The 26,460-nt window shown below is 41.8% G+C and overlaps 2 protein-coding genes across 5 annotated transcripts in view; one reads left to right on the forward strand and one right to left on the reverse strand.

Annotated features, from left to right (window-relative positions):
* The window catches only part of syn3 (synapsin III), a 113,356-nt gene that overhangs the window by 43,538 nt on the left and 43,358 nt on the right, over positions 1-26,460 (reverse strand). For all 4 annotated transcript variants that reach the window (XM_071501851.1, XM_071501849.1, XM_071501847.1 and 1 more), the window contains exons 5-6: positions 20,466-20,622; positions 18,719-18,808 (exon numbers count right to left, since the gene is read on the reverse strand). In XM_071501851.1, the coding sequence (XP_071357952.1) occupies positions 18,719-18,808; positions 20,466-20,622 (247 nt within the window). The remainder of the gene's footprint in view (positions 1-18,718; positions 18,809-20,465; positions 20,623-26,460) is intronic.
* LOC139634991 (metalloproteinase inhibitor 3) lies at positions 255-18,631 on the forward strand. The gene is made up of 5 exons (XM_071501852.1): positions 255-607; positions 9,668-9,750; positions 11,720-11,831; positions 13,339-13,460; positions 15,779-18,631. The coding sequence occupies exons 1-5, from the start codon at positions 478-480 to the stop codon at positions 15,974-15,976; spliced, it is 645 nt and encodes a 214-aa protein (XP_071357953.1). The 5' UTR covers positions 255-477; the 3' UTR covers positions 15,977-18,631.

A 26,460-nucleotide genomic window follows, 5' to 3' on the forward strand; every position in this document is an offset into this window, starting at 1 on the left:
AGTCTTTCTGCTGCTGTCACTGTTTTCTGTGGAGGAAAATAAAAGACTCATATTTCTGTAGACCTGTGAAATACAAATTTTTTTTTTTTTTTTTTTTTTCTTTAGGAAATGAAGACAAAGCGGGGTATAGTTCCCGTAAGTCGTGTCGGTGATTACTGAGGGGCATCACCGGACGCTGATTGGCCGCCCCACACCCGCGCCGCAGGAGCGGAGAGGGGCGTGAACGGGACTGCGGCGCGCTATATGTACGGCCGTGCGTCTGCCCGGGACCAGGGGAGAGGCAGCAGCGACGAGAGGCAGAGCAGAGGCTTGGACATTATACACAGACACCACCACCACTACTACTACTACAACAACAACAACTACTACTACTGTTAGAGCAGGCGGTGCGCGGTGAGCGGAGCGGACCCAGCAGGACTCCATACAGTTTAAATCCAGCAGCGGCAGCGGCAGAGAGCAGTGGGGAAGTTGGCAGACATGCAGTCAGTGAAGCAGCACCTCGTCAGCCTGCTGTTTATCTTCAGCAGCCTGCAGGTCCACCAGCTGACGGAGGGCTGCTCCTGCGCTCTGTCGCACCCGCAGGACGCTTTCTGCAACGCCGAGATCGGTGAGTGACGTTTTTTTAACCCCTGGACCCAGGTGTTGAGATAAGAGCGCTGTGCTGTACCTGTCAGTCACAGACGGCTGACCTGAGATCAGTCCATCGACAGTTAAAGCGCGTTTACAACCAGATCTCTCTGTGAGTTGAGCCTGTTGGAAACATGACAAATGTCAGTTCAGCTGTTCACAGCAGAACTTCAGCTTGTGTAAAAGTCAGAATGCTATTATGGTGTATTATGGTTCTCTTTGGTGTTCAAACACGGTTCTTTCCTTTATTTAAAGTAAAGATCTTGTGAAATAAACTCATGTAGAGTTCGCTGACGCCGGTGAAAGTGATGGCTGTTACATCAACTCTGCTTTTTATTCTCAAAATGACTCAAACTGAGAATCACCTGCATATTATTTTCTGTTTCACTTCACTTCATATTGAGTCTGTTTGAATAAAATGTGAAACTCTGAGTGTCGGTGTGGCTGTAGAGCAGAGTGAGGTCTCAGGGATCAGTGAAGCATGTCACCTTTAGTCACTCCCACAGTCACTCTGCCCTCTGATCGAGAATCTTCTCTCTCTCTCTCGATTAATAACTCAGCCTGGTAAAATGTGGAGCTTTTGCTTGTGATGTCTTTTAATAAGGCAGAACCCTTTCAACCACCTGAAGCTACAGAAATCAACAAGTAGTGTGAATTGACACCAGTTGATACTAAGATCCACAGTAAGCTTAGATGTTTTAAACTCTGCTTATTTCTCTGCACAGTCTGGTATTTCTCTGTCAGACAGCCACCGGCTGTAACTCTGATATGCCCAGCCTTCACATAGCTTGTTTTACTGCCTGCTTATGCTTTCTCTGACTCCTCAGAATAATATGAGCTGTGGATCTGGCTCAGGCTGGAACGTCAGCCCAACCTGACCTGTGTTTTTAGACAACACTGGGAAAGACCTGAAGATTATCTGATCTGCCCTGTGAGCAGGGAGAGGGATTTCGTGGGTTGTGAGTTTCACAGGGTTTGGGGCAGTAATAAGGACAGGAGGGCAGAGAGGGGGGACTTTGTGTGGGGTAACAGCAGAGGAACACACACACACAGACGTGCACACACACACTCTCATTTGCAAAGGCAGCAGCTTACAGTGTTTTTCTGTGCAGCTGATATTTTGCTTCAGTAACATTTGACCCAAAAATGTGAAACCATCATGCGGCTCTCTGAAGCCCGGACACATAATCAAACAATAATCTCTCAGTCTAAACTGAACACACACACACTCACACACTCACACACACACTGCAGGCGTGTGTAGCCCATGTGTTTGCCCTGTCATCTAGTGTCAACTAACGTGACACAAAGGAAGTCCTAGTTTCTTCAGTAACACCCCTACATACACACACACACACACACACACACACACACACACACAAACACACACAGATTCCACTCTTATTGATGTTGCATTTACTACTCTTCACCACTAGAGGCCGATAGTGATGATAGATGCTTTGAAAGAATTTTTCATATTAAATACAAAATCGTTACTAGAAATATTTTTAATTAAAATTTAATTCCATAGATTGATGAGAAAACTTGCGACCACTCTAATATCTCAGCGCTAAATGTGAAGCTACAGCCAGCAGTCAGTTAGCTTAGCCTAGCTTAGCATAAAAACTGGAAACCCTTAATAACGATAATATAATTTGTATATTTCTGAACAGTCTTATCCCATAACCCTTCCATGACCTAAAACCTCTCAACAAGAAATACTTCACATAAAGGACACAACATGCCTTCAACATGCCTTTTAATTAGCACCGTCCTGTTTCAAGGGCATAGTCTCACACCTTTGATGGTGTAAGTTGCTTCTTTTAGTTTTGACATGGGCAGGAACTGAATCCTTGCAGAGCTTCAGAGAGGAGGAGGTGCAGGTTTAGACCTCTATAGGAGGAAGGCCCTGAAACAGGACCCAGGGATTGTGACTTTAAGGACCCAAACTGGCCTCTCTGTGTCTCTTAGTAACTGCTGATCACCAGGCCTGTGAGTGCGTCTTCAGCCAAGTGACCCGGTTGGACTGAGTGAAAATGCCGCTCGCACAAACACTCATGCGATGCCTTTCACAGTCCTTCAGATCTTCAGATAGCTCATGGTGTTGGCACCCGCTGAGACCTGCCAGTGTAAAATCTGGGACTGACTTCAATGGGCGCAGTGATCAGTGGTGAGCCCCATAAATCCCATTTCCAAGGTCCCGGCTTAGCTTGAAGTGTGCTTTGAATGCTTGCGGTCCCTCTTGTACCTTAGAAACACATCTACAACAGCAGCTGGATGCACATGTACTTTTTAAAAAATGGCATTAACAAAGTCCAGACCTTTCAGATCTACATCGGAAGCCTAAACGGTTTGATATAATCCAGCCGTAGGGGTTACACTTCCCCTTGTGCCCAGGCTGATGATATTCTTGACCTGTTAAACGGCAGGTGGTGCAAATTTGTTTAAACTCTCATTCATTCTTTAATTTAAGGTCTCTTTCTACTTTAAACCAAAGCCTGCACTTCTGCTTGTGTAACCATGCCCTGATAAAGCACGAGGATGATGTGGAGAACAGAAAAGGATGGGGTTGAAAAGCTAAAGCCGCGAGGGAGAAACCCTTTAATTCTCACCATCTACATCAAAGGCGACAGGCCTGAATCTTCCCATTTAAAACCCGTCGTTAAGTTCAAAGTGTTTTGCCCTATTTTCTTGGCGCTGACCCATAATCACCTGCAGGCATGACACCGGATGAATCACAATTAGGTTAAAGGGTTGGAAAATGGGTACTGGAGTCTGTCCCTCTTTATTTAACAAATTTAAATTTCACTATTTAAGAACATGAAGATGCTCTAAGATGTGGTTTCTAGTTGACTTGGAGAGATCTGGGATGCATTTGCGTCATATTCTTGGTTACCATTTGAGTACTTGGTGATTAATTGTCATTTCTGTGGGAACTCCCCCACAGTAAAGTCTATTCTGATCAGGTTAGACCCATCCTGTCAGTTGTCCCTGCCACATACCTGAGCACCAGGCAGTGACCTGGCTGCGATCTCGTGCAGAGTCCTAGTTGGCTGCTATTAGGCATCTAGGTTGAAGCAGCCCATTCACAAGAGAAAATGAGCAGCGCCTGTTTTTCCAAAGCTCTCCGAAGGCAAGATTAGAGGCCCAGCAGTAAACTTTGACCCTGAGATTTAATATCGCTCCAGAACGACGCTCATTCCCAAGCGCTCAGGGTGACAGGAGCAAACCTTTACATGCTTGCACTGTGAACCAGGTCAGTTGCTGAGGATTAGTGTGATATGTGCTCACACTTGGTTTGGGATTGAGGATCAGGCCATTGAGAGAAACGGGTCCCGTCCTGCAGTGGGTACTCTGTTGTACATAGAGGAGCTCTGTCAAATAAGTGCAGGTTTAGGGCGATGCATGGCCTGGAGCTTTGTGACGGCGCTCTCCTGGTACCAATACATCCGCCTCCTCCTATTAATGAGTTATGTGGTCGAATCAATACTCCCTCTGTCTGCGCTCTCCCCCTCCTAATCTGCAGGTCAACAGGTGACTGATGACATCCTGAGCGAAGCCAGGACTTCTGTTACCAGATGTATTATGTAAGCTTGGATCAGATTTCCGTAGTTTTCCTAAAAGTGAGTTAAAATACAATGAGATGTCAAAGGGTCTGGATTCCGTACAAGCTTGGGATGTTCATCCCCTGAGCCAGGCGTATCAGATCTCCAGCCCGACCCTCCCTTCTCTGATGACCACAGAGCCGCTCTGGAGTTCACTGTTTTAAACAGGGGGCCAGCACAGGGGCGATGGACAACTGCCCAGCACACACTCATGAAAATGCAATGACTAACAAACCACAAACCAATGATTTAATCGCATTCAGTTAAATGTGTTTTTGACTGACAACAAAAAAATAAAAATAAGAGAATATATTTGACACCAGAACATCACCTTTATCTATGGTGGCATTATAGGTGTCAAAACCATAGTCAGATTTTTACAATAGCATTAATAGAGACAAATACACTGAATAATCCAAGCAGCAATCCAACAACAGACGGGAAGTTCTAGTCGATATTAGTCAATATTATTGATATTTAGGCAGGCAGTGAGCAGGAGACAAAGCAAAGAGAGTGAGTGAGGACTACAAAGATATGAAGAGGAAGAGATGTGAAAAGCAGGAACAAAGGAAGCACAGATAATGCCAGGCTAACTGACAGAGTGTCAGGTGTTGGTTGGGACTCTGTTGGAGTGCATTCATGGACACTCACTAATTTGGAGACAAGGTTTGTTGTGAAGCAATTTATTTTAAATACTTTGGCCAAAGTCTAGTAAAGGCACCAATTTTGGCTTTGACAAGTGGCGTTTTTGAGGTCAGCTAGCATGACACTTGAACTTAAATGACTAGTTGGTTTAAGGTTCCCATGCTTCAGTCCAACAGAAACAGAGTGGAGAGTAAATTTGTCGCCTTGTTGAAAACTGGAAAAATAAGTCTTATCAGTTTTTTGTAATCACCACATCAGAAATGGTGAGTGAACTCGAGATTTTTGCTGATACAGCCTTACTTGGTCTGGTATGACCGTTAACTTATGGAGGCTACTTTTAGCGCACATTAGCAAACTTTAGCTAGATATTTGTGTGACTGACATTACTGAGTCAGTTTGCTCACCTTATGTCTTGTTTCTACTTGTACTTTTACACTTCAATATATTCATCGGTTGTTACACGGTCACTTTAAATTTGACCAAATTTAAAGGCTGTTTTGTTCAAATCTTATGGTCAATGTAAATCAATCAGTGAAATGAACACTGTTGTAGTTCACTGTAAACGTTCCCTGTTGTGACACAAAGCGACCACAACAGTATCGGATGCAGAGATGAAAACTCACTTTATGCATCATTAGCTGCCTTTGCATTTCACCAGCGTTAAGTGGACGTCGGACTTTGTAAGCGTGTTCTATCTGACACAAGGCTCTACAGCAGGGATTCAGTTTCTGTGTTTATTTTTGAGCGTGGTAGTGTGTCGTCCTGAGAATTCCTCTTCCTCCCACTCGCCTCCTCAAACTTGGACCACTTTCTGCATACTAAAATCACCGTCACCCGCCCTGCGCCTCGCTTTCTTTCTCTCCCTCACACACAAACACACACACACACACACACACACACACAAAATGAGTCACCTTATTCTTGTCATGCCTGCAGTTTGCCACATTGTACGTAGGCTGAAATAAATGTTTGACTAAATTACATGCTCACCTTAAGATTAAGCATTCGCATTCATGCTTGTGTAATCCCCTGCTTAAGGCGAGAGATACTGAGTGAAAAATGGATTCACTTCTTCTTTTTTCTTTTTTGTTAGACCCTGGTTACCTCTCTTATAACAAAAAAGCCTCCTACTCTTGAAAATGTATGTCAGATCCTCTGCAGAAGATGAATCCCTGTGCGTCACGGCACCAGCCTGTAATTCCTCATGTTTAAATGGAAGAGGGAGAGGAACTCTTACATTACAGTATAGAGTAGCTGGCAGATATTTTAACTCAGCTGGCCACATGACCCACGTGGTACTTTCACCCTAGACCTTTAATCATGTAAAAGGCTTAGTTGACCTGAAATTAAAATTGAAGAATTAGAATGTTAGAATTCTAATTTATTTTCAAAAAATAATTTTAATTTCAGTTTGACTCTATCTATATATCTTATTTGGTTAAAATTGTGACAGGCAACAATGACCTTAAAAGTAAATGGACTAAATGGAGCAGACTAAATTGAGCAGACTATGCAAACACCATTAGCTAGGCCACCTAGCTCTCACTGTGCAAATAGAGGTTAGTTAGCCTAGTTTAGTAACTTGTTGAAAAGGGGGAAAAATAACGCCTTGTATCAGTGGGCATAGATTTGTATGAGAATGTAGCGTACCATAGAGAATGACTCCATGTCAAAAAAAATAAAAACAACAGTTCAGTTTTGCTATATATTGTATCTGAACTTGCCCTGCTATAACCCATTCCCATATTAAAGGTCCCATATTGTATAAAATGAGATTTCCATGTGTTTTTGATTATAAAGCAGGTTCTATATTAATACTGTGAAAGCCTCAGTCCACAGAGAAATGCACACAGCCTGTATTCAGAAACTCAGCCTTAAAACCAGCCGTCAGGACTTCTGAAACTTTGTGATGTCACAACAAAACAGTCACTGCTCTTAGGTATGCCTCCAGCACAGTCCAACAGGACCCAAAATACAAAACAAAACAAAACAAAAAACAAACAAAAAAACCAAACAAAAAACATTTAACTATTACAGTGGTAAATATAAATGTTTGTATGTCATCATACTTTAAACAGTATTGTGAAGCACCAAACAGTTCCAGCAGTGTCAAACTAATGAAGTTTTCTGTATTAATATGTGATTTTGTGTAGAAAGAAGCTGCAAAGTCTTATCAGATTATAACCTCTGTAGGAAAACCTGTGGTGTCAGTATGATGAAAGCTAAAAGTAGAAACTGGTGAATTGGTGAAGTTGTACGTACAAAGAGAAGTTTAGACTGTAGAATAAACTGAAGAAACAAGACTATCTACACAGTGTGTCCATAGTCTGCAGTTAAACCAGGGTGATCTGAGATCACATTATTAAACTGGGTTAAATAAACACTTGTAATGTGACTTTTTGACGTGAGCAGGCAGCCATGCGGTTGTATGTAAATATAACTGCTGAATGAAGAGGAGGTCAAGAGGTCACTGTGGGGGAATGACACAAATCCTCTGTCTCCGGAACAGCTGAGGCCCTTCACACATTCCTCTGGGTGATGGCACCATCACTGGCCAATTAGTGGCCGTCGTCCAACAAGAGGGGTCCTATCTGGATGTACTTCAGTTAAATCAGCTGACCTGTGGCCCTCCAAACATGAACATTTGTTTCTCCTGAGGGCTGGCTTTCAAGTCAGGGTAGAGTAGGAAACTAGGTTTGGGGGTGATACTTTAAAATAACGTGTAAAGCGTATTTAACAGAGTATTTTAAATATCCTGCTATATCCACACATTCCTTTGTAATTGTGCTCCAGTTCCTCTGTAATCGCAGTGGCAAATGTCTGTCAAACAGCATTTGGGTACATTTAGCAAAGGTCGATCAGGTAATAGCGCTCTTGGGCTTATATTAACAGTGATGACAGATTAATGGATTGAATGTTCCGCAGAAAGTTATTGTGAAAGGTCAGAAAGGGGAGGGAGTCAGTACAGAACTGACCTACAGTAGCCTTAGTGTCAGTGAGTGATCACACAATGTTGGCACAAGCTCTGTTGAAGAGGAACACTGTCATTTCTTGTGCATTTTGAAGTCCTCTAGTGCTGCATTTTGAATGGATGATTGAGCAACATTTACCATTTACCATGGGACATTCACTGAAAAACTCAAGCTGAAAGGACTGAAAAATAACAGGAGATGGTTTGAATATAGTCTTATGAAGCCCAAGTTGCCTTATTTACATTTACATTTACTCATTTGGCAGACACTTTTATCCAAAGCTTTATCCTGAACTATTTTGTAGATTTGATGTTCCTTTCCCTTGCAGTACCTAAGTTAAGTGACAAGCTAACGTTGATTCATAGATATTGAATTTGGACAGATTAATACAGATAAAACAAGAACACCACGGTTTTTAGCCACGCTAACTGTGCAGCTCAGGGGATGGATGTTTCCCAGTCAGTCCACAATTCAGTCCAAATTGAGTTATCTTAACTACTATTGAATACATTGCCACTGAATTTCGTAAAGATATCCATGGTCACTAAAGTTTCCCTGTAATTTGTGTTTAGCGCTAATTAGCTAACATTCGTTTGGTAACACACTTAACTAAATGATGATCATGAAACATTCTGCATGTTAGCATTTTCACTGTGAGCATGTTAGCATGCTTGATTTAGCATTTAGCTCAAAGCCGCCTCAGGCCTCAGCACAGTACAGCCTCAAAGAGCTGCCAGCACTTTGCACTTCCATTCCTGACAAATGGAGAACACTGTATTTCTCTTGAAGCTGCTGGATGGCCACATCTATTTAATCTCTTCATACTAGTTAAAAATAAGTATTTGGGGGTTATATTTAGAATATCAGGGTCTTCATGTCCAAAATAAAGTCGTGGTCTTGACTTTTGGGTGGTCATGCTGTAACTGCTTCCTGTTTGAGTTTTATTTTTATGCCCCTTTCCATTTGCCTGGAAGCAGGACACCAAGACAAATACAGCCCAGAGAAGATAACAAACACAGCCAGTGTTAGTTGTGTCTGTGGCTGGTTGGCTGTGGGCAGCAGGTGAACTTCACAGAAGTTTGACCGCTCATGCAGGGCCCTCATGTCTGGTTAGACTCTATTCACTGACTTGAATTATCACTCGTTTCTACACTCCCCGCTGCCGGCTTTCCACAATAAGCCCTCTTACTCTACTATGAGTGAAAGCAAACAAATCAAAGTCACCACCAAGCATTTTCACCTCGCCAGCGTTTATATGAGGGTCCTTCACGCAGATAAGATCTTTTTCAAGCCCTGATTCCAATATAGATGGAAGCCTGTTAAAACAGAGGAGACACACATTGCACCTTGTTCCTTAAAACAACTTAATTCTGGTGTTTTTTAATCATCAAAAGTCATGTTTTTCCAACTCTGATCTCTAATACTAGACCTACAAAATCAAAACCAAGCTGTAAAAACTGAACATGAAAAAATGAACATTTCTTGTGATTGTTCCAGTTTGGAGTAGATAGGAGCAGCCATCCAAAAAGCCTTGATTTTTGATGTTACAAATGAGGCCTCTTACTCTTTCCCTCACATTTGCGAATAAAACTCTAAAGGGGTTTTAGTGTTTGCAATGCAGAAAATCAGATAAACGGATTAACGGATTGTGGTGCCAACCTAGTGCTGAAATGGTATTTATCAGGGAGTTTGCTAATACCTACTACTGGCTGAGGCAGTGTGTTATTTGCTGGTTTGGAGAGGAAAGCTCAGGGTTATATGTTGAAGCTATGTGAGAGTTTGTTCTGTGGTTGACACGTCTGTTTCTTCTCTTCACAGTGATTCGTGCTAAAGTGGTGGGCAAGAAGCTCCTGAGAGATGGACCTTTTGGAACAATGCGCTACACAGTCAAGCAAATGAAGGTGAGATTGTCAATCCTCACACAAAGACCCTGAACCTCTTTCAGCTTTAAAGGAACAAAGCATATTTACTCCCTTTCTTACTGGGAGTTAGAGGAGAAGATCAAGATCATTCATTTCTTTTAGTTAATTATGAAGCAAGAGGTAGTAGGGTTATACAAGCAATATATTACTTGCTAATTAGTGGTTTAGAGGTGATATAGGTAGATTTTTTTAACCTGACAGTGCAAGGTGAGATGTTTCCTTCCTGCTGAAGGTTTCTATACTAAACTAAGATAATTGCCCCCCTGGCTCTAGCTCCATATGTCACACTCTGACATGAAGTGTTATCAGTTTTCTCATCTAACTGACAGCAAGAAAGCAAAGAAGTGTATCTTCCAAAATGTGGAGCTGTTCTTTCAGCCCTCATGTAGTAAAGGAATGAAGAGAAGGCAGTGGGTTTGTATTAAGTGGATCACACAAGTCACAAAGTTGAACTAGTTTTATCTTTTTTTTTGTTTCAAGCACCCACTGCCATTTTAGGATGCCATGTTTCTTTATGCTCTGTGCTCAACATTCCAATGAAATACATGGGATGTTGTTTGTTTTTGATTAATCACACTAATTTAAGTGATCATCACCTGACAGGACTCAATAAAGAAACACACTGCCATTACTGGAGGAATCAACATGCTTCAATTGGATTGGTTAGCTTTTTAGTAAGATTTGTTAGCTCAAGTAGCAGAACTCTTAACTCAGACATATTGAAATAATTGGCTTAGGCTGCAGTTTCCTTAGCTAACTTTATTTGGTTTGGTTTTTATTATTACTTCTTATATAGTAGGTATTATTTCTGAACAGTGTGTACATGTTCAGTAGTGTTGCAGGCGTCACAATCCCTGACTGATTGTAAACACAAGCTCCATTTCACTGACATTAACATTAAATTAGAAACAAACCTATTTTGCTCTTTGGCGTCCTATGTAAAAGCACAGCCACGTAAAATCTCAAACACTGGATGCTGCAGAAACTCTTACGTCTGTCCGTCCCCCTCAGCCCTGGCGTGATAGCTTTCAAGCAGCTCAGGATACTTGATCTGAGGGCCCATTCTTCACTTCCTCTATATTCTTACATAATGCTGCATATTTCTGACAGAACTGACACGGGCCTGCTGCTGAGACAGGAGCCACGCCGGAGGATTAGCAGGCTTACAGGCATTACCGCTCAAACAAACGCCGCGCTTTGAGTGTAAACATTTCTACAGAGTCATGCACCGCATCAATACAATCCCAGTTTGCAGTAAAAGCATTAAGTGGCTTCTTGTTCGTGAAGCACACTGATCATCACTGTTAGAATTATCCTCAGGAGTTAGATGTGACCTTTGCACCTCCTGGGTTATTTGTTTGTTTTGCAGTCTGCTGGTTTATCCCGGATACAGTGGTTTTTCTTGTGGGGGCTGATAAAGAATATAATTCCCTCTGAATTTCAACAAATCCTATGAGACGAAATGCTTTTGGCTTTCCAAAACCTCCACAGTTTTGGGTTTAAGTAACAGTTTGTTCTGCTTTTCTGGGCGCAACGCGTCTAAACAGGGATTTCCTGTTGTTCCCAGACAAATAAATTACACTGAAAAAAAACACAACAGTTCTCAGGGCAAATACTGACTTCTGGTTCTGCATACCTGAGTTGACGAGAAGGAGCTGAAGTCCATGGTTTAGCAATGACCTTGCCCAAACAGCATCAAAGTCGAAGCACATTACACAGCGTAATCATGTTATCTATGATTTAGTTAAGGGCAGAGTCTAATACTCTTTCTCCCACGAGGCGTTCCTTCAGGAATGTCATCTGATAAAGTCGGCGTACTGTTTTCATTTCTCATTATTTATGTGTGAGGTTGAGTAAAGGGAGCGCCAGGGTGAGGGTGGGGGGGCACAACATGGCACTTTTATTTCTTTCAGATCTTAACTCAATTTTTGGTTCTCATGTCTTATAGATGTACAAAGGATTTGACAAGGTCCAGCACGTGCAGCACATTTACACAAGTGCTTCTGAGAGTTCGTGTGGCGTCAAGTTTGACATCAACAAGTACCAGTACCTGATCACAGGTAAGCTGACGGTCTTTGTTTTTCAGCAGTCCCTTTACATAATGGTTTGGAGTTTGAAAGATGTGGACACGTACCACGCGAGGAGGGTTTCGTTGCCTACTGGGAAGTGAAGGACCCGGTGGTTTTGGAGCTTCACCCATTAGGAACTAGAAGTCGGAATCTGTCATAGAGATCCTGTACATTTGTTCCCTCTCAGAGGCCTGTCAGAGTCTTGCTAGCAGCATTACGTATTGTTGTAGGCCTAACCTTCTCTCCCCCTGCTCCCCCTCCTCTCTAAGGACTTCCTCACTCATCCCGTGACACAAACTTTCCCACTATTTACAACCTACCATTTGCCACTGTGCAAAGAGGCAAAGCAGGGGCCTTTTTGAAAAAAACCCGCACTCATTTCTTCTCCAGCCACAAACAGCAGAAAGCAGTTTTCTCTCTCTCACAGCTTGTAATTAACAGCTAGCAGGAAGCGACTGGTGTTTTCCAGCAGAAGCATTTTATGAGTTGCTATTTCCAACAGAGGTGCAGTTTACTTTGGACCCTGTGGCACTGTCGCTAAGTCCCGACCTGTAAATACTGCAGCTACACCACACAGAGCAGGCGAAAGAGCCGACGTTGCCAGGCAGCCACGGCTATGTTTGCGCAACCCCGGTGCCAGTGACATCACCGACGTCTTTCGCTGCTCTCAGGGCGTCTATAATAAGTCCTGCATATGATCAGGACCGCATTAAGAGCAATTTCAACACACCAGGGCCTGTGAAATGAGCTGCTTGAGTCTGCTTTGATCAAGCTTTGAGTGCTCTAGCCATGATTAGTATTTTAGGAGCATGTCACACACTCAACACCATGTAATAAGCCTGAAAGTGACTCCCGTAATCCCAGTGCGGAGATGCGGGCCGAGCGGGAGGTTGGGGGTGGGGGTCGAAGAAGCACATATTTCTGAGCTGTCAAATTCCTGCGTGGTGACAACACGGTGAAGGAAACATATGGTGACAAATCATGATGTTCCTGAGCGCTCGCAGGCCGTCGAGGTGCACCTGTCTCAGGAGTCGTAAGCTGCACACGGTCCGGCGCTAAAAATAGACATCTGCTGACCTTTAGGTATTCAGAAATAGGGAGGTTGCTATAATATGAGCTTACTGTATGAGATTATTTTACCATAGATAAACAAGCTGAATTGCTTGAGCGGTATGTTTACATTATCCTATGTTACATACAGAAGATTAAATTAGACTAATAATCAAATAGCATGAGTGCGACCATGGTCTCGTTGTTTGGTTTGGGTCCTCATGCTATTAGCTGGACAGATGTTTGCGGTCCCCAGAGGTTGAATCCCACTCACTCTGTTGATCCCCTGATCTTTTTATACAACACCAGCGTGAGATATGGAGTCCTGCAATAGCAGACTGAGGCAAACTTTTCAAGTGGCACTTGAAAAATGTTTTTCAAAGGCAAATGTACTAAAGTTCATACATTCATCTTTTCAAACGATCCCTTCCCTCCTTTGCTTCCTCAGGTCGAGTGTACAATGACAAGGTCTACACTGGGCTGTGCAACTTCAACGAGCAGTGGGACCGCCTCTCACTGGCCCAGAAGAAAGGCATCAACCATCGCTACCAGCTGGGCTGCAACTGCAGGGTGAGTGGAAACCAGCAACCTCTGCCCAGCAAGGACAGGACAGATGAGGGAGGAGGAGGCAGGAGAGGGATCAAGACAAGGAGGAGCTAGAGATTACTGCTCCTCATTTACAGCTCAAAGTAAACATGAAATTGTTTAGATAAAGAGTGCTTATCACTGATTAGAGGAGGAAGGAAAATACTTTAACATCATGGTGCCTCTGCACGTGAAGGGTCAAAACTATGCAGGCTCATTAATGCTTCTGTTTAACTACTGGAAACCAACAAATAGAGACTGGGAGCAAAAGTCATTCACTTTTACTAAAAACAACTTCACTGTTGTACAATATTATTGAGTTTGAATGATGAGCTCATCTTAAGAGCCTAATTTCCACTATTATCCATCATAATGTCCCCCAGACACAGACACAGCGAGAAAACAAGTCTTACCACGAGCACTGGGAGTTATTAAGTAACAGCTCTGGAATCAGCTCAAGTCTTCATTCCCAGTTCATGTAGCCTGCCGCTGTGCAGCTGCTGACCCGCCTGGTACAGTCCTACTGTACAGCAGTGTCCTGGACATCTGCTTACACCATTGGCCCCTATCAGTATAAGTGGATTAGCAGTGAGACCTGTTTGTTCCCAGTTCGAGCCAGCGCCTGTAAACTATGTTCAGTGTGCATATGGCAGCAGCCCAGAGGCATCCAGAGAAGGCCATCAATAAACTGAGACGTCAGTGTGAGAGTCCGTATCCACAGGCAGGCATAAACATCATCATACTTACTAAACGCACTCAGTCGTCTTCCGCATTCCTACACAGACGATGATTTACTGCAGTGGAAAGCAGGAAGTGTTTCACACCGGTTAGAAAATTATTCTCCACAGATCATTAAAACCACTCAATTTAGGAAGTGATGTCAAACATCCCTGAACCGTGGAGGACGGGCTCTCCAGGTCTGGATAACAAAAACATCCTAAATGGAAAGTGTGCCCTCTAACTTTCTAATTGAAACTGCTGTTGCATTCATATCAAGATAAGTGCAGCTCTCTGCAGCTGGTGACTCCACTCTGCTGTCACTAAACACATCGTTTCCGTTCAGCACCTCTGTGAGTAGTTATGTGGATCTTCCTGTCGGTTCATGCTGCATATTCATCCGTGACGCTGCTTTTTGTGTGAGCACCTGGATTAGTGACGCACGAATGAGGCTCAGTGAAATCTAATTGAATCATTAAGAAACTACACAAGCGTCAGTGTCAGGCAGCCGGCTAATGTTCGTTTAACATTTCACAGCTGAGTAAGCACTCGCTGGTTTTGCTCTTAGTTATTTCAAAAACTTTCTTTTTCCACCTTAGCTATTTATCTGCTGCAGGAAATGATGGAGAGCCAAAGCTGAAAAGCAAAGCTGAGCTTTCAGATTTCATGTTTTAAATGCATGTTTGCCATTTACTGTTTCAACCAAATCATACAGTAGACTCACTTCCTTCCCTCAATGATCCAAACTCTTTTGACACATCATTATTTTTCATTTGATAATGTCTCATTGAGGTAATTCTCCTCTGACCTTTGCACAGACTGCCAGACGGTAGAGTCACTGTTTACTCACGGTTAGCTTCAACATGTGGTTCAGGAACATTAAATGAATGTCCTTAACTTTGGGAAAAACACTTTGTTTTTTGGTAAGATTGGGGTGAGGCAATCGATACCACTCTGTGTCTGTATGCATAATCTGAAGCTAAAGCCATTAGACTTACTTTAGCGTAAAGACTGTACAAATGAAGAAACAGCTAAAGAAGCTCTGTCCAAAGCTTAAAAAAAAAAAAAAAACACACCAGCTCACTAATTAATATGTTAACTTGTTAAATATTACTTAAATATTACATTTTTCCCCTTTAAACTCTGGTCAGAGGCAGGCTAGCTGTTTCCCCATTTCCAAGCTCTATGCTAGCTAAGCTAACTGCCTGCTGACTCTAGCTTCATAGTTAGCCCACAGACATGAGACTGGTGTGAATCTACTTTTTAACTCCCACAAAGAAAACAAATAAGGTTTTCCACCCAAAATGCCAAATTAGTATTTTAAAGTTAACACAGATTTAAGGTGTGAATAAATTAAACGAAGGTACGAAGTTCATGAAGTGATCATATTAGAGAAACACGCCAAGAAAAGAAAACAACAGGAGCCTAGAAGAGGTGTGACTGTGTTTCAAAATATATGAGTGTATTACACTAAGAAGGTAAAGGAGATACACAACTTTATAGCTAAAAAACAAAAAGACACTAGATGTTGCTGGTAAACTGTTTGGTTTCCTGCTTCATGGTTTTGCCTCTGTCTCTGATTGTAGATTAAGGCCTGCCGCTACCTGCCTTGCTTTGTGACCTCAAAGAACGAGTGCCTATGGACGGACATGCTGTCCCACTTCGGCAATTCCGGCTACCAATCCCGGCAGTACGCCTGCATCCAGCAGAAGGAGGGCTACTGCAGCTGGTACCGGGGCATGACCGCCCGTGACAAAACCATCATCAATGCCACCGACCCTTGAACCTGCACGCCCCTTGCCAGAAACCCATTGCTGCCTCCCTGACTCCGTCCCTTCCTTGATCACCTTTAAAGTATTTCAGGACTCTTAAAACTCACTGGCCTGGGTGACTGCCCCCTTAAAGGGCCAAAAAAAGAGAAAAGAACAAATCCATTACAGTGCCTGTCTCGTAGCACTTCTGACAGAAAACAATACCTTTTTTTGTTGTTGTACAAATCGCCCACTTGAACTCTTTGATGTTTTTCCCACATTACAATCAAACGCCGTCCTTGCAGGGCACTGTCTCTTTAGGGTTCAGCGGTGTTAAAAAGGCGACACTGTCAGACAGTTAACGGGCCAATAACAAGTGTAAGTCTTGATCAACCTCAATTGGGATATACAGAATTCAAGAACTAATCTCCAACATACTGACACAAGTATCACTGGTGTCAGTTAGTGCTTCTACTAGCCCTAATCTTTTTTCTATTGTCCCTATAAAAAGCAAGGACTCTCAAAACTAAAAGTCATGAAGTATCAGATGAATTTCAATCAATGAAGAAAAGTACAACCGGCAGTGATCACTATCTAAATCTGAATTATAAAGCTGTTATATTGTTGTTCCTAAACTGCACCTGAGATACAGCAAGACTATTGCAGTTCTGCACAACTGCAATAAGAGTCAAGAATCTTATTGAGAATACAGATTAAGGGCCAATCTGCAAGGCATGATCCCTGAAAATTATACCTCTTATTTTGGCTTCAAAAGAATTTTTGAAAATGGTATTGTTTCACAGTGAAGTATATCGATTATGTTCGGTTTTTACTGTAACGTGTCTTTACGGATGGTAGTGTCTGCTTCCCTGAGTGTTTGTGGTGTAACTTATTTTGCAGTTACATCACAAACAGCACTCTCTGTTGAACACTGATGAATATCAGCATCTGTCTGTTACAGTGGTAAGACAGGGAAGAGATCACTTCCTGCAGAGATGGTGATATTTTATCTTTTGCTGTATATATATGTAAGCTATAGAAATGAATTATCAACTCAGCTGAAACCTCTGTAATACATTTATTTATATGTTTAATGGGTTACACATTAACCATGTGGTATATCTGCAAAAATATATATACTGACAGGCCAAAACTACGTTGTGACAACTATTGCGGCCTGTGCAATCGTCCAGAATGAAGGACCAGCATCTGCAAGTTATATATTATGGTACTTTTTTTTTTTTGCTGGATTATAGTTCCCCTGACTGGTACTCTTCACCAATCCAATGAAAGTACAGCATAAGCAGAGGTTTCAGAAAATGATTTATTTTGTAAGTGTATATTCAGTCTTTTTGTATTTAACTATTTGAAATGGACATTATATGAAAAGTAACATTATTGTCACTAAATTCATTCTTCTTCACCTGCACCCACCCGGGGGGTTTCCTTATGTTCTCCCTGTGCCGTACCTTCAGTCCATTCCATTAACAGACACAGATTCGCCTCAGAGGCAGTAACAGCCCCTTCATCACTCACACTGTTGGTCTTTTTCAAAAGTGTAGTTTGACATTTTGATAAATATTCTCATTTGCTTTCCTGCTGAGAGTTAGTTGAGAAGATCACACTCATATGCGTACAGGTAACATGAAGCTACAGCCAGTTAGCTTAGCTTACAGCAGTATAGACAGCAAGCTGGTGGCCTAAGGATTAAACAAACAAGATGTAATGTGTTCATTCGTGAGCTTTAAAGGTGCTAGGGGGCAATTTTTTACCCCTTGAACAAAGCCAAGCTAGCTGTTGACCCCAGTCTATGCTAAACTAAGCTATCTGGCTGCTCACTTTAGCTCCGCATCTAACACAGATATGTGGGTGTTGTCCATCTTCTCGTCATGACTCTCAGCATGAAAGTGAATAAGCAGAAATGTCAAACTATTTATTTAAGAGTTATTTATTCACAGCCATTTTAAAATGACAAAAAAATCCCATTCATCTTTCCTTGTCAAAGTCAGATCATATTAGAGGAAGAAGATAGCGATTGGGTAGTATCTGATACTAAATAAAAAAACAATAATGGTCTGTTAGTTAATATACAGTACCAGTCAAATGTTTGGACACACTTTCACATTTCACTTCTAAATGGTATTGTAAATGACAGTTAAATGATCTACCCGCTTTCATTTTGTGAGTCAAGTACAAGTAGAGCTTTGACAAATAATATTTTTTTAATATTTAACTTTCTTTGGCTCACACTGATTTTTGCTTTTTTGAGTGAACTTCTTATTGGTCTTCAGCCTGTCAGTCTCTTTTTCAGCTATGATACAGCTATGATTAATGATTAATTAGGTCTTAAGAAAATGAAACAGTTGACTTTTAAGGGAAAACACTTCACATCATTCAGCTCCTTATTCAGGCTGTTTCTCCCACTGTGGCATTTCTGTGTCAGTTTTTCTGTGGTTCATGTTTGTGTAAATATACTGTCTCCTTAACACAGAAACACTTGGTCAAGTTTGATCCTTAAAAAAAAAAAAAAAAAAAAAACTCCAATCATGGAAGCTGTGTACAGTTTGTGTGTAAACACTGATTCCTGAAGTGGGGGTGGGGAGGGTGTTTCCCTGTAGGGATTATAGAAATGTTTGACTTAATTTCTGTGTTTTATATTTTTATAATAAAGATTTAATGAAAAACGGGCCTCAGGAATTCTGTGGTGATTTTTGTGTGTGTCTGTGAGAGTGTGTTATTTTGTTCTCAGGACTGTTTAAATGAAGAGGAACTCACCATCTGTGTGTGGTTGGGGTAGAAGGTTTGTTCATTCAGGGGGAATTTCTCAGCACCGAGGGAGTGGTAGAGCTTAATCATCTGAGAAAACTGCAGGCAGAAAAAAACAAGACAGTCAGACGTCATTAAGCAGCGGAGGACAGGAGAGGTTACACAGAATACACCTGTGTTCACGGCACATTCACAACCACAGACACACTGGAAGTCAACATCTGGGACTGGGCTGGCATGTGCTGTTTTGACTGGATGGACATTATTTTTCTGGCCCACTCAGATGCTTATAAAATGTGACCCAGTGCAGTCAGACCAGCTGAGGAGGTCTGAGTGAAGGAAAAATCTATTTCCAGATCCTCAGGAGCAATAAATTTTAGAAGTTATTTGATGTCGAGGTGCTGTAACTTTCCTCTCTTCCTGTCTCTGGCCTCACCTGCTGTGGTCAGTGGTTTTGGAATTGTTGCATCTAGCTGAGCTGTGGGTCAACGTAACAGGAGTGAGGTTAGCTTGACACTGTAGCTATTGTGTTCTGGGTGCAGAAATGTGTCCACCTCTGTTATTATGTGCAACGTCTGTGTAAAATGGCAGCTCTGAAAAGAAGCACTGATTTTGAAGCACTGACAAGTCACCCTGACATTTACTGTTGATGTATTCGATCACCAATACCAAAGTAATAACCACATAGATCCACAAATACAAGGCTGACTGGATGCTGGCAAGACAATCAAGATTCAGGTTATGAGAGTTTATATAGACCACAATACAACATGTAAATTATTGTACGAGACAGATTTCTTTTATTTGTGAAGTAAACAAGAAGTAGTGATACTAGTGATGAAGCAAATAAATCAGTCAAAATATGAACAAGCCAGTCTTGCTAGAAAATTCTCCAATGCAGCAGAAGAATCTTGTGTCTTTGTGTCTAAAATCTCTGCTGGTTTTGTCAAAGTTTAACTTGCATTTATATTTGCAAAGCAGAAATTATTAGGTATATGACTGATAATGTCGTTAAAATCTACTGTATGTTGGTTCCTTCCACATGTTTCCCAAATATTGGTAAAAAAAAAAATTCTGCTGATTCATGTGTCATGTAAACTGGGCATGTATGTACCAGTGTAACCAGGAAGCAGTCCACTCTGCAGTTGGTTAGCTGTACCACATACTATGAATGAGGAACAACAAAGGCAGCCGTAGTGTTAAAATGCAGAATTTAACAGCACAACAGCTGCTAGTAAAGACAACAAGATCAGTAATGCTTGTAATTCATAAATCAGTGAGCGACTGTGGGAGTCTGCTTCATCGTTTCCAAAGGTCTCAGTTTCTGTCTGTCCAGACTAAAACACAAACCTGGAGTTTTCAAACTAAAACGGATCCAGCAGAGTTTCAAAAGGTCTTCACTTTAAAGGCTCGTGGACGCCAGGAGTAAACGTAGTAAAAGTGATGTATTTTAAACCTAAACAAGTAGTGTGGATGTAGTCTTAAACAGTAGGAGACAAGACCACCATTCTGCCCCCCTGCAGAGTGAAGAATTCACACCCTCTTCACGGCAGTCTCGTATCTTGTTTTCTCTTCTCACTACAGAGCGAGTAATAACAGGTGATGGCGGCGGCTGCCTGCTCTGCTGGCTCCAGAGACAGGTGTTGCAGCTGCCTTTAATGGCCCAAATAAATCAGCCGGAGGCAGTCGCCAAGGGGCTCACATCACCTTTGTGTGGGTTAAAGTGGAGCAAAGAGAGCTGTTAAAAATCGCTTACCACCCAGGGTTTGCTGCAGAAGTTGTAGATGGAGAAGAGAGAGTTGATGCTCGGGACGCCACCAAAATGCAGGCCGATCACAAGGTTCCTGAAGTCCTCACCGGGGATCATGCTGTAGGCGTGCTGGCGAATCAGGACAAAGTCTGGCTTGAAGGACCTGCAGCGTGGAAAAGAAACCATCAGATAGGCATGTCTGAAGGTCTTGTGAGATAACATTTTATTAATTTAAGTATATTCTAGTTTAATCAATCAGTGTCACAGGCTTTTAGTCTTATGTCAAACATTTGTAACTTTTCAAAAGCACAAGATCTTCCTCTGCTGATGATTTATGAAACTGTACCCAGGAAACACCAGGAACCCTTTATCCCGCTCTCCTCCACATCACCATCTCAACATCTGTCACTCAGAGGATGTTTTTTAATCTACAGTTTTAAAAGAATCATCTTCCTGTCTGACCTGACTGTGCTCAGGTCAGACATCTCCACCGCTCTGTCGCCTCCTGGGCCCACAGCTCTGTCAGCGCATTAACACACTGGGTCTGCGCCTTGTTTTTACAGTCAAGGGCTCCATTATTCACTGACCGTGTCGGGCTGAAGGAGTGAAGAAATGCTGCTCAGAGCACCTAATCTTTTTGGACCATCTATCCAATTAACAGGGCCTAATCCTTCCTTTATAAACTGTTCTGGGATCAGAGCCAAGTGACCCATCAGACACCTGGAGGCCTGCTTTAAACCGGGCTGCATTACACATTAACACAGGACATTCCCTTTGACTGCAGTCAGTTCTACCTATTAATGTGCATGTTTCAGATCCTGGTCGTTTACTTCGCTTTTTCATCTTTCATGCTACCAACAGAAAGATGGAAAAGTACAGTAAATTACCTTTGGAGGTTCTCCGGGCACATCCAACTGGGAGGGGACCCCAGGGCAGACCCAGAACTCTCTGGAAGGATTATATATTACATCTGGCCTAGGAAAACCTCGGGATCCCACAGGAGGAGCTGGAAAGAGATAGGGATGTCTGGGGCCTGCTGCCACCACGACCCCACCCCAGATAAGTGGAAGAAAACCGGCGGATGCTACCAAGTGTTGCCTCACAGGAACACGCTCTTATTTAGATTTTTACTGGTTTGATCAGTCAAGTGTCGGAGATGTGGAGAACTGTTAATAATCATTATGTCACCATTCACCTGCTTTATTTATATTTAAGATTTCAACATTGAAAATCTCCATTTCCACACTTCAAAATGTATCTGGGTCAAACAGTGCAGGTAAAAAAAGGTGAATTTACAGACTATATTGCACTTTTTAAATGGTCTTTATACAGTACTTCACTTGTAGTATTTGCTAGTTTACTATTATACACTTTCATGTTTCAATGCAGATTAGTACCATAGTCTAATCCTTCATGAAATCTATATAAAATTGATTAAAATCAAGAAAAATTACATGTTGTATGTTCATATATAAAGAATATAAATTCTACATTTTACATATACAAATACACCATTGAAAAGAGAATATATTGTAGAATGATGTGTTGAAATACAGTCATTTCATCACAAAAAAGGCACTTTGAAAGAATTACAAATAAAATAACATAATTAAAGCTGAAGTCATTCATTTATTTTAGCTAGTTGCTAATTTTGTCTTTGGGCTGTTTGGTGCTGGGCGGGTGACGCAGAGTGGTTTCATCACTGAAAGCAGCTGGAAACAGTTGGTTGATAAGAGACTGAACCAAATCAATAAAGTTCTGGGCTGTAAAACCAAAACAATGAACTAAAAGACACTAAAACACTCTGCAGAGCGGGGGGACCTGCAGAGGTGGAGGGTTACTCTCTGTGGGTTTGTTACTATGACAAACACCTTTAATATTTCATCAAATGTTAATATAAATATGTTGATGAGTGCAGCTTTAATAAGGCAAAGTAAAATGACTATATGTGTCACTGGTGCACAGTAAAAGTCTGTGCAGGTAAAAACACACACAGGAGTTAAAGGGCTGCAGGTTGTGGGTTGAAATTACAGCCAGGCCCTCAAACAGAGTCTGGGTCCTCAAGTGTTGCTTATGTTAGACGGCACGGACACGACTGGAAGGATGGCTGAGGAGTGATCCGGTCTCGGCGACAGAGCGACTACAGCTGTTCCTCCCTGCTGCTGCACTCAGCCGCAGTGGCAACAGACCAAAGGCTCTGCTATTTATACTGGATGGAGCTGTTTACTGAGGCTCCAGAACCAAACCAGACTCAACGGTTCATGTGAAACTCAAGTTCCTGATGAATACATGGGCTGATTTGTGTAATGTGCTTTTTCTAGCAAACACCCAAAGTTAAAAGAGAACGACATCCTGCCTGACAGTGTGCACGAGCAGGTCAACGCTGCACCAGACGAGACACTGATTTAAAATCTACCTGTCTTATCATCTCACAGCAAGACGCAGTGCTGCAAACCATCCCTACTGACTGATGCCACAGATCCTACTACTTACAATTCATTATTCATATGAAGTGAGTGTGTTTACATGATCACCATGGTCCTGGAATTAGGTAAAACAGGTTACAACAACGAAAATTTCTATCTACCAAGTCTTCTGAATAGTATTACACAAGTGACTATTCACTCAAATGAACAGAGGTAAGCTTTTATTACAGAACTATGACCACATGATGATTTGAATAGGTTTTCAGCATAGTTGTGATAAACTAAAACTGCCACAGGTTTGTCAGCTGTCACTGGAGGTTGAACCGAGTCTACTCAACTCAGTCTCAATTACAGTACTTAGAGGAGAAGACGGGCCGGTTCACTGAATATAGCTGTAACCTTTCCTACCCCTTAATGGTACAAAAGTAGCCCAAATTTTCACCAACAACCTAAAACCATTTTAACTCGCTCAAGCAGGAGTCAAAAACACACGTGCAGGATACAGGAAGCTGAATAACCACGTTTTTCATGCTTGTACGTTCATGCTTTGGAGTAAAATATCACAGCTCAAGTTCTAGGTCCTAATGCATTTCTGAAAAGTTAAGTCTTACTGGGTTTTATCTCTAAATGTGCTCACCGTCTTGGACAGAGGAATCCTTAGCATCTCAAGGAGCATTTTTGTAGAGTTGGTGAAACTTGTCAAGGTTTAATCACAACTTTAGAAAAATAACTAACATTCAAAATTTTTAAATCGTCAAAATATAGCTTTTAGGAAACTACTGATACAGTCACCTTTTTACATTTGGGCTAGAAATGACTATACTGATGATATAGGTAGCTACTGGTGTCACTCATCTGGACTTCAGCATCAGTGCTGTCTTTACATAAGGGACCATAATAGAAGTAGGTCTGAGTCTTCATAGTGTCATTGTTGACACTGTATATTTTACTAACTAAACAAAAACCTGAACTGTGTCAATATCTTCACAGTAGTTGCCTTTGTATAATTTCTCTATGTGTCTCATCTATTCTTATCCTGTTTTTATCTGTTAACATCTGCTCACTGCAGCGAGCTTAGCTGTTGACAGAAAAACTGTTTTCTGTATGCATGCATACATAAACCCACCTGCTAGACGACATCTTTGTGTTACCTCATTACCACAGAGAGGCCAGATGCAGACATTCTCCCCGGTAGGATGGCTTTCACCGGGCTATGGTTAATGGAGGCAGTGCCCTATAGCAGCAGAGCATTACCGAGGTTTGTCACCCATTAACTTTGTTTTTCTGTGTCTTCACTCTGACTCTTTCTGCAGAGGCAGGGTGCCCCACGGGTCGTGGATTACACTACAGCAGGACATTTATGCTTTATGATCCAGATCGCTCGGGCCCTATAGACATCCCTTCATGGGCGATATGCTAATGCACCCTTTGAATGGGTTATCAGTGGTGCAATAAAGGCTGATAACAGGCACTGACAGGGTTATAGATTACGCCATGAGGGGAGAATGGATCCATGTGGAATCATGAGCCCACTAATAACACTTGAATAGTAAATTAAGTGTGATAGAGGCAGATGTGCTGGAAAAAACATCTATTCTTACAGTCAAGTCATATAAACCTGTGAAAAGTGTCAAATTATTTAAATCAAACGTCTTTAGAACAGATTGCGTCAGTGTCTTGCTTCTGCCTTTACTGAGGATATTGTCACTTATGTCTAGAAACATGTTTCACCAGGTGCAATTTTAAATGATATAAGTCCACTGACAAATTAATATTGACAGTGACAGTGCATAACTGTGTTTGATGTATGTGTGAGTTATGTGCTGTTTATAGGGAGCTGCAGCATCCCTCAAACATTGAAGACCCCACTGATGACAATCAAGTGTTTAACCTTGTTAACAGTTCCATATGTTGTTTTGTTATGTAATACAAGACATATCATAGTGAAATAAGCAGTCAATGCCATGACTGAGTGTTTCCACCATGGAACTGCAGTGAACCAATGACTGAATAAAAACAGATTCAGACAGTCAGGGTAACACACATCACAAACCTGAAGTACCAATCCGATCAACTTGTGAAGATGGGGCACGGGGCAAAATAAAACCAAACCTTCATCAGCACACAGAACCAGAGTTTGCATTAGCACAACCACACACACTGTGTCAGCCACTGCCAGTTACAAGCTAACAAATATGTAAACAAGTTAAATTATCTGTCTGATATTTACATGAAAGATTCTCCATAAGGTACCAACACCACAAACATAGCTGAGAGGTCACATTCAGTGACTGAATTAGCTGAAGTAACGACAAGCAGACAGCTAGCAGCTAACAAAATGTGAGGGCACCTGCCTGTTGTTCAAAGTTGCCAGCCTCCAATTATGAATAACTTTAAGCTTTAATAAAATTTGAAAAAATGTATCCCCCCATACAGTTGTCATGATTAGCTACAGAAATCAAAACCATTTTTTGTACCAGGGTGTAAACATGTTTATTTCTGCTGTAAAGTTGGACATTGTAACATGAGAGTGTATGAGGATTGACTCACTTTTGGAGCCAGCCTCAAGTGGCTAATCGAGGGACTGCAGTTTGTGCACTTCTTTGTTGGCGTCACTTCTTATTTACACTGCCCCCAGTAGACCAAAACTGTTAATGCAGGTTTCATTCCGTGAAATAGAAAAGCAAGAAAAGCCTGAGATGATGAGTGATAGCAAACGGCAAGTAACACTCAAAGCTCCAAATTCCACATTGTTGTTTAAAAGGCAGAAAAAAGTTGACCACACTTTATATGTAAGTATGTATTTATATGTATCTGGTTATGAACACAGTTGTGTAAGAACATTATACAATACTGTCCAACAGTGCCAACAAGATGTTTTCATCAGCATTCCTTGAGCAGGAAACTATTCATACCCAAGACAATATGCTGCCATTCGGTCTCCAGATCCATTTATCTTACAGAATCTCTGACCTTCTAATAGGCTCCACAGGGATGTCTGAATTGTGGGTACATTTGTCCTCATAAAGGCCCTGTGCCTGGCTCAAAAGCTGGTAAGAGCCTTATCTTCCTCCATCAGTCTGTCTCTCATTGATAAGGATAATCGGGGCAGAACTCTGCAGGAATGCCACAAATGTCAAACCGTACATACCGAGGATCAGCAGAGGGCTCGTACACAATGGTGCATTGTGCCAAACTGGCTCTCCGTCATTGGAGGGAAATGCACCTTGGAGAGAAAAATCTGTGTTTTCCTGTTAGGAGGACAGACTCTAAAATAACTTGACATAGTGCAACAAAGTTGTTCTGTAGGCTTATAACAAAACTGAACTCCGTCTTAAAACAAAGTTCAACACAAAACTTGTTTGCCTTCTCTCATTAGATAGAAGAGGATTGATACCAGTTTCATATCTATATGTTAAAAATGGACCTGGTGCTGGGAGGTGATTAGCTTAGCTTAGCAAAAAGACTGAAAGCAGAATGTAACAGTTAGCTTGACTAAGACCACAGTTTCAAACACCTGCCTACCAATACATCATGAGGTCATTAGTTAAAGTGGCTATAATTCATATTTTCAT

This window comes from Trachinotus anak, unplaced genomic scaffold (assembly GCF_046630095.1).
Source record: "Trachinotus anak isolate AG129_WGS33_773 ecotype Australia unplaced genomic scaffold, CSIRO_AGI_Tana_v1 ptg000018l, whole genome shotgun sequence".
NCBI classification, from domain to species: domain Eukaryota; kingdom Metazoa; phylum Chordata; class Actinopteri; order Carangiformes; family Carangidae; genus Trachinotus; species Trachinotus anak.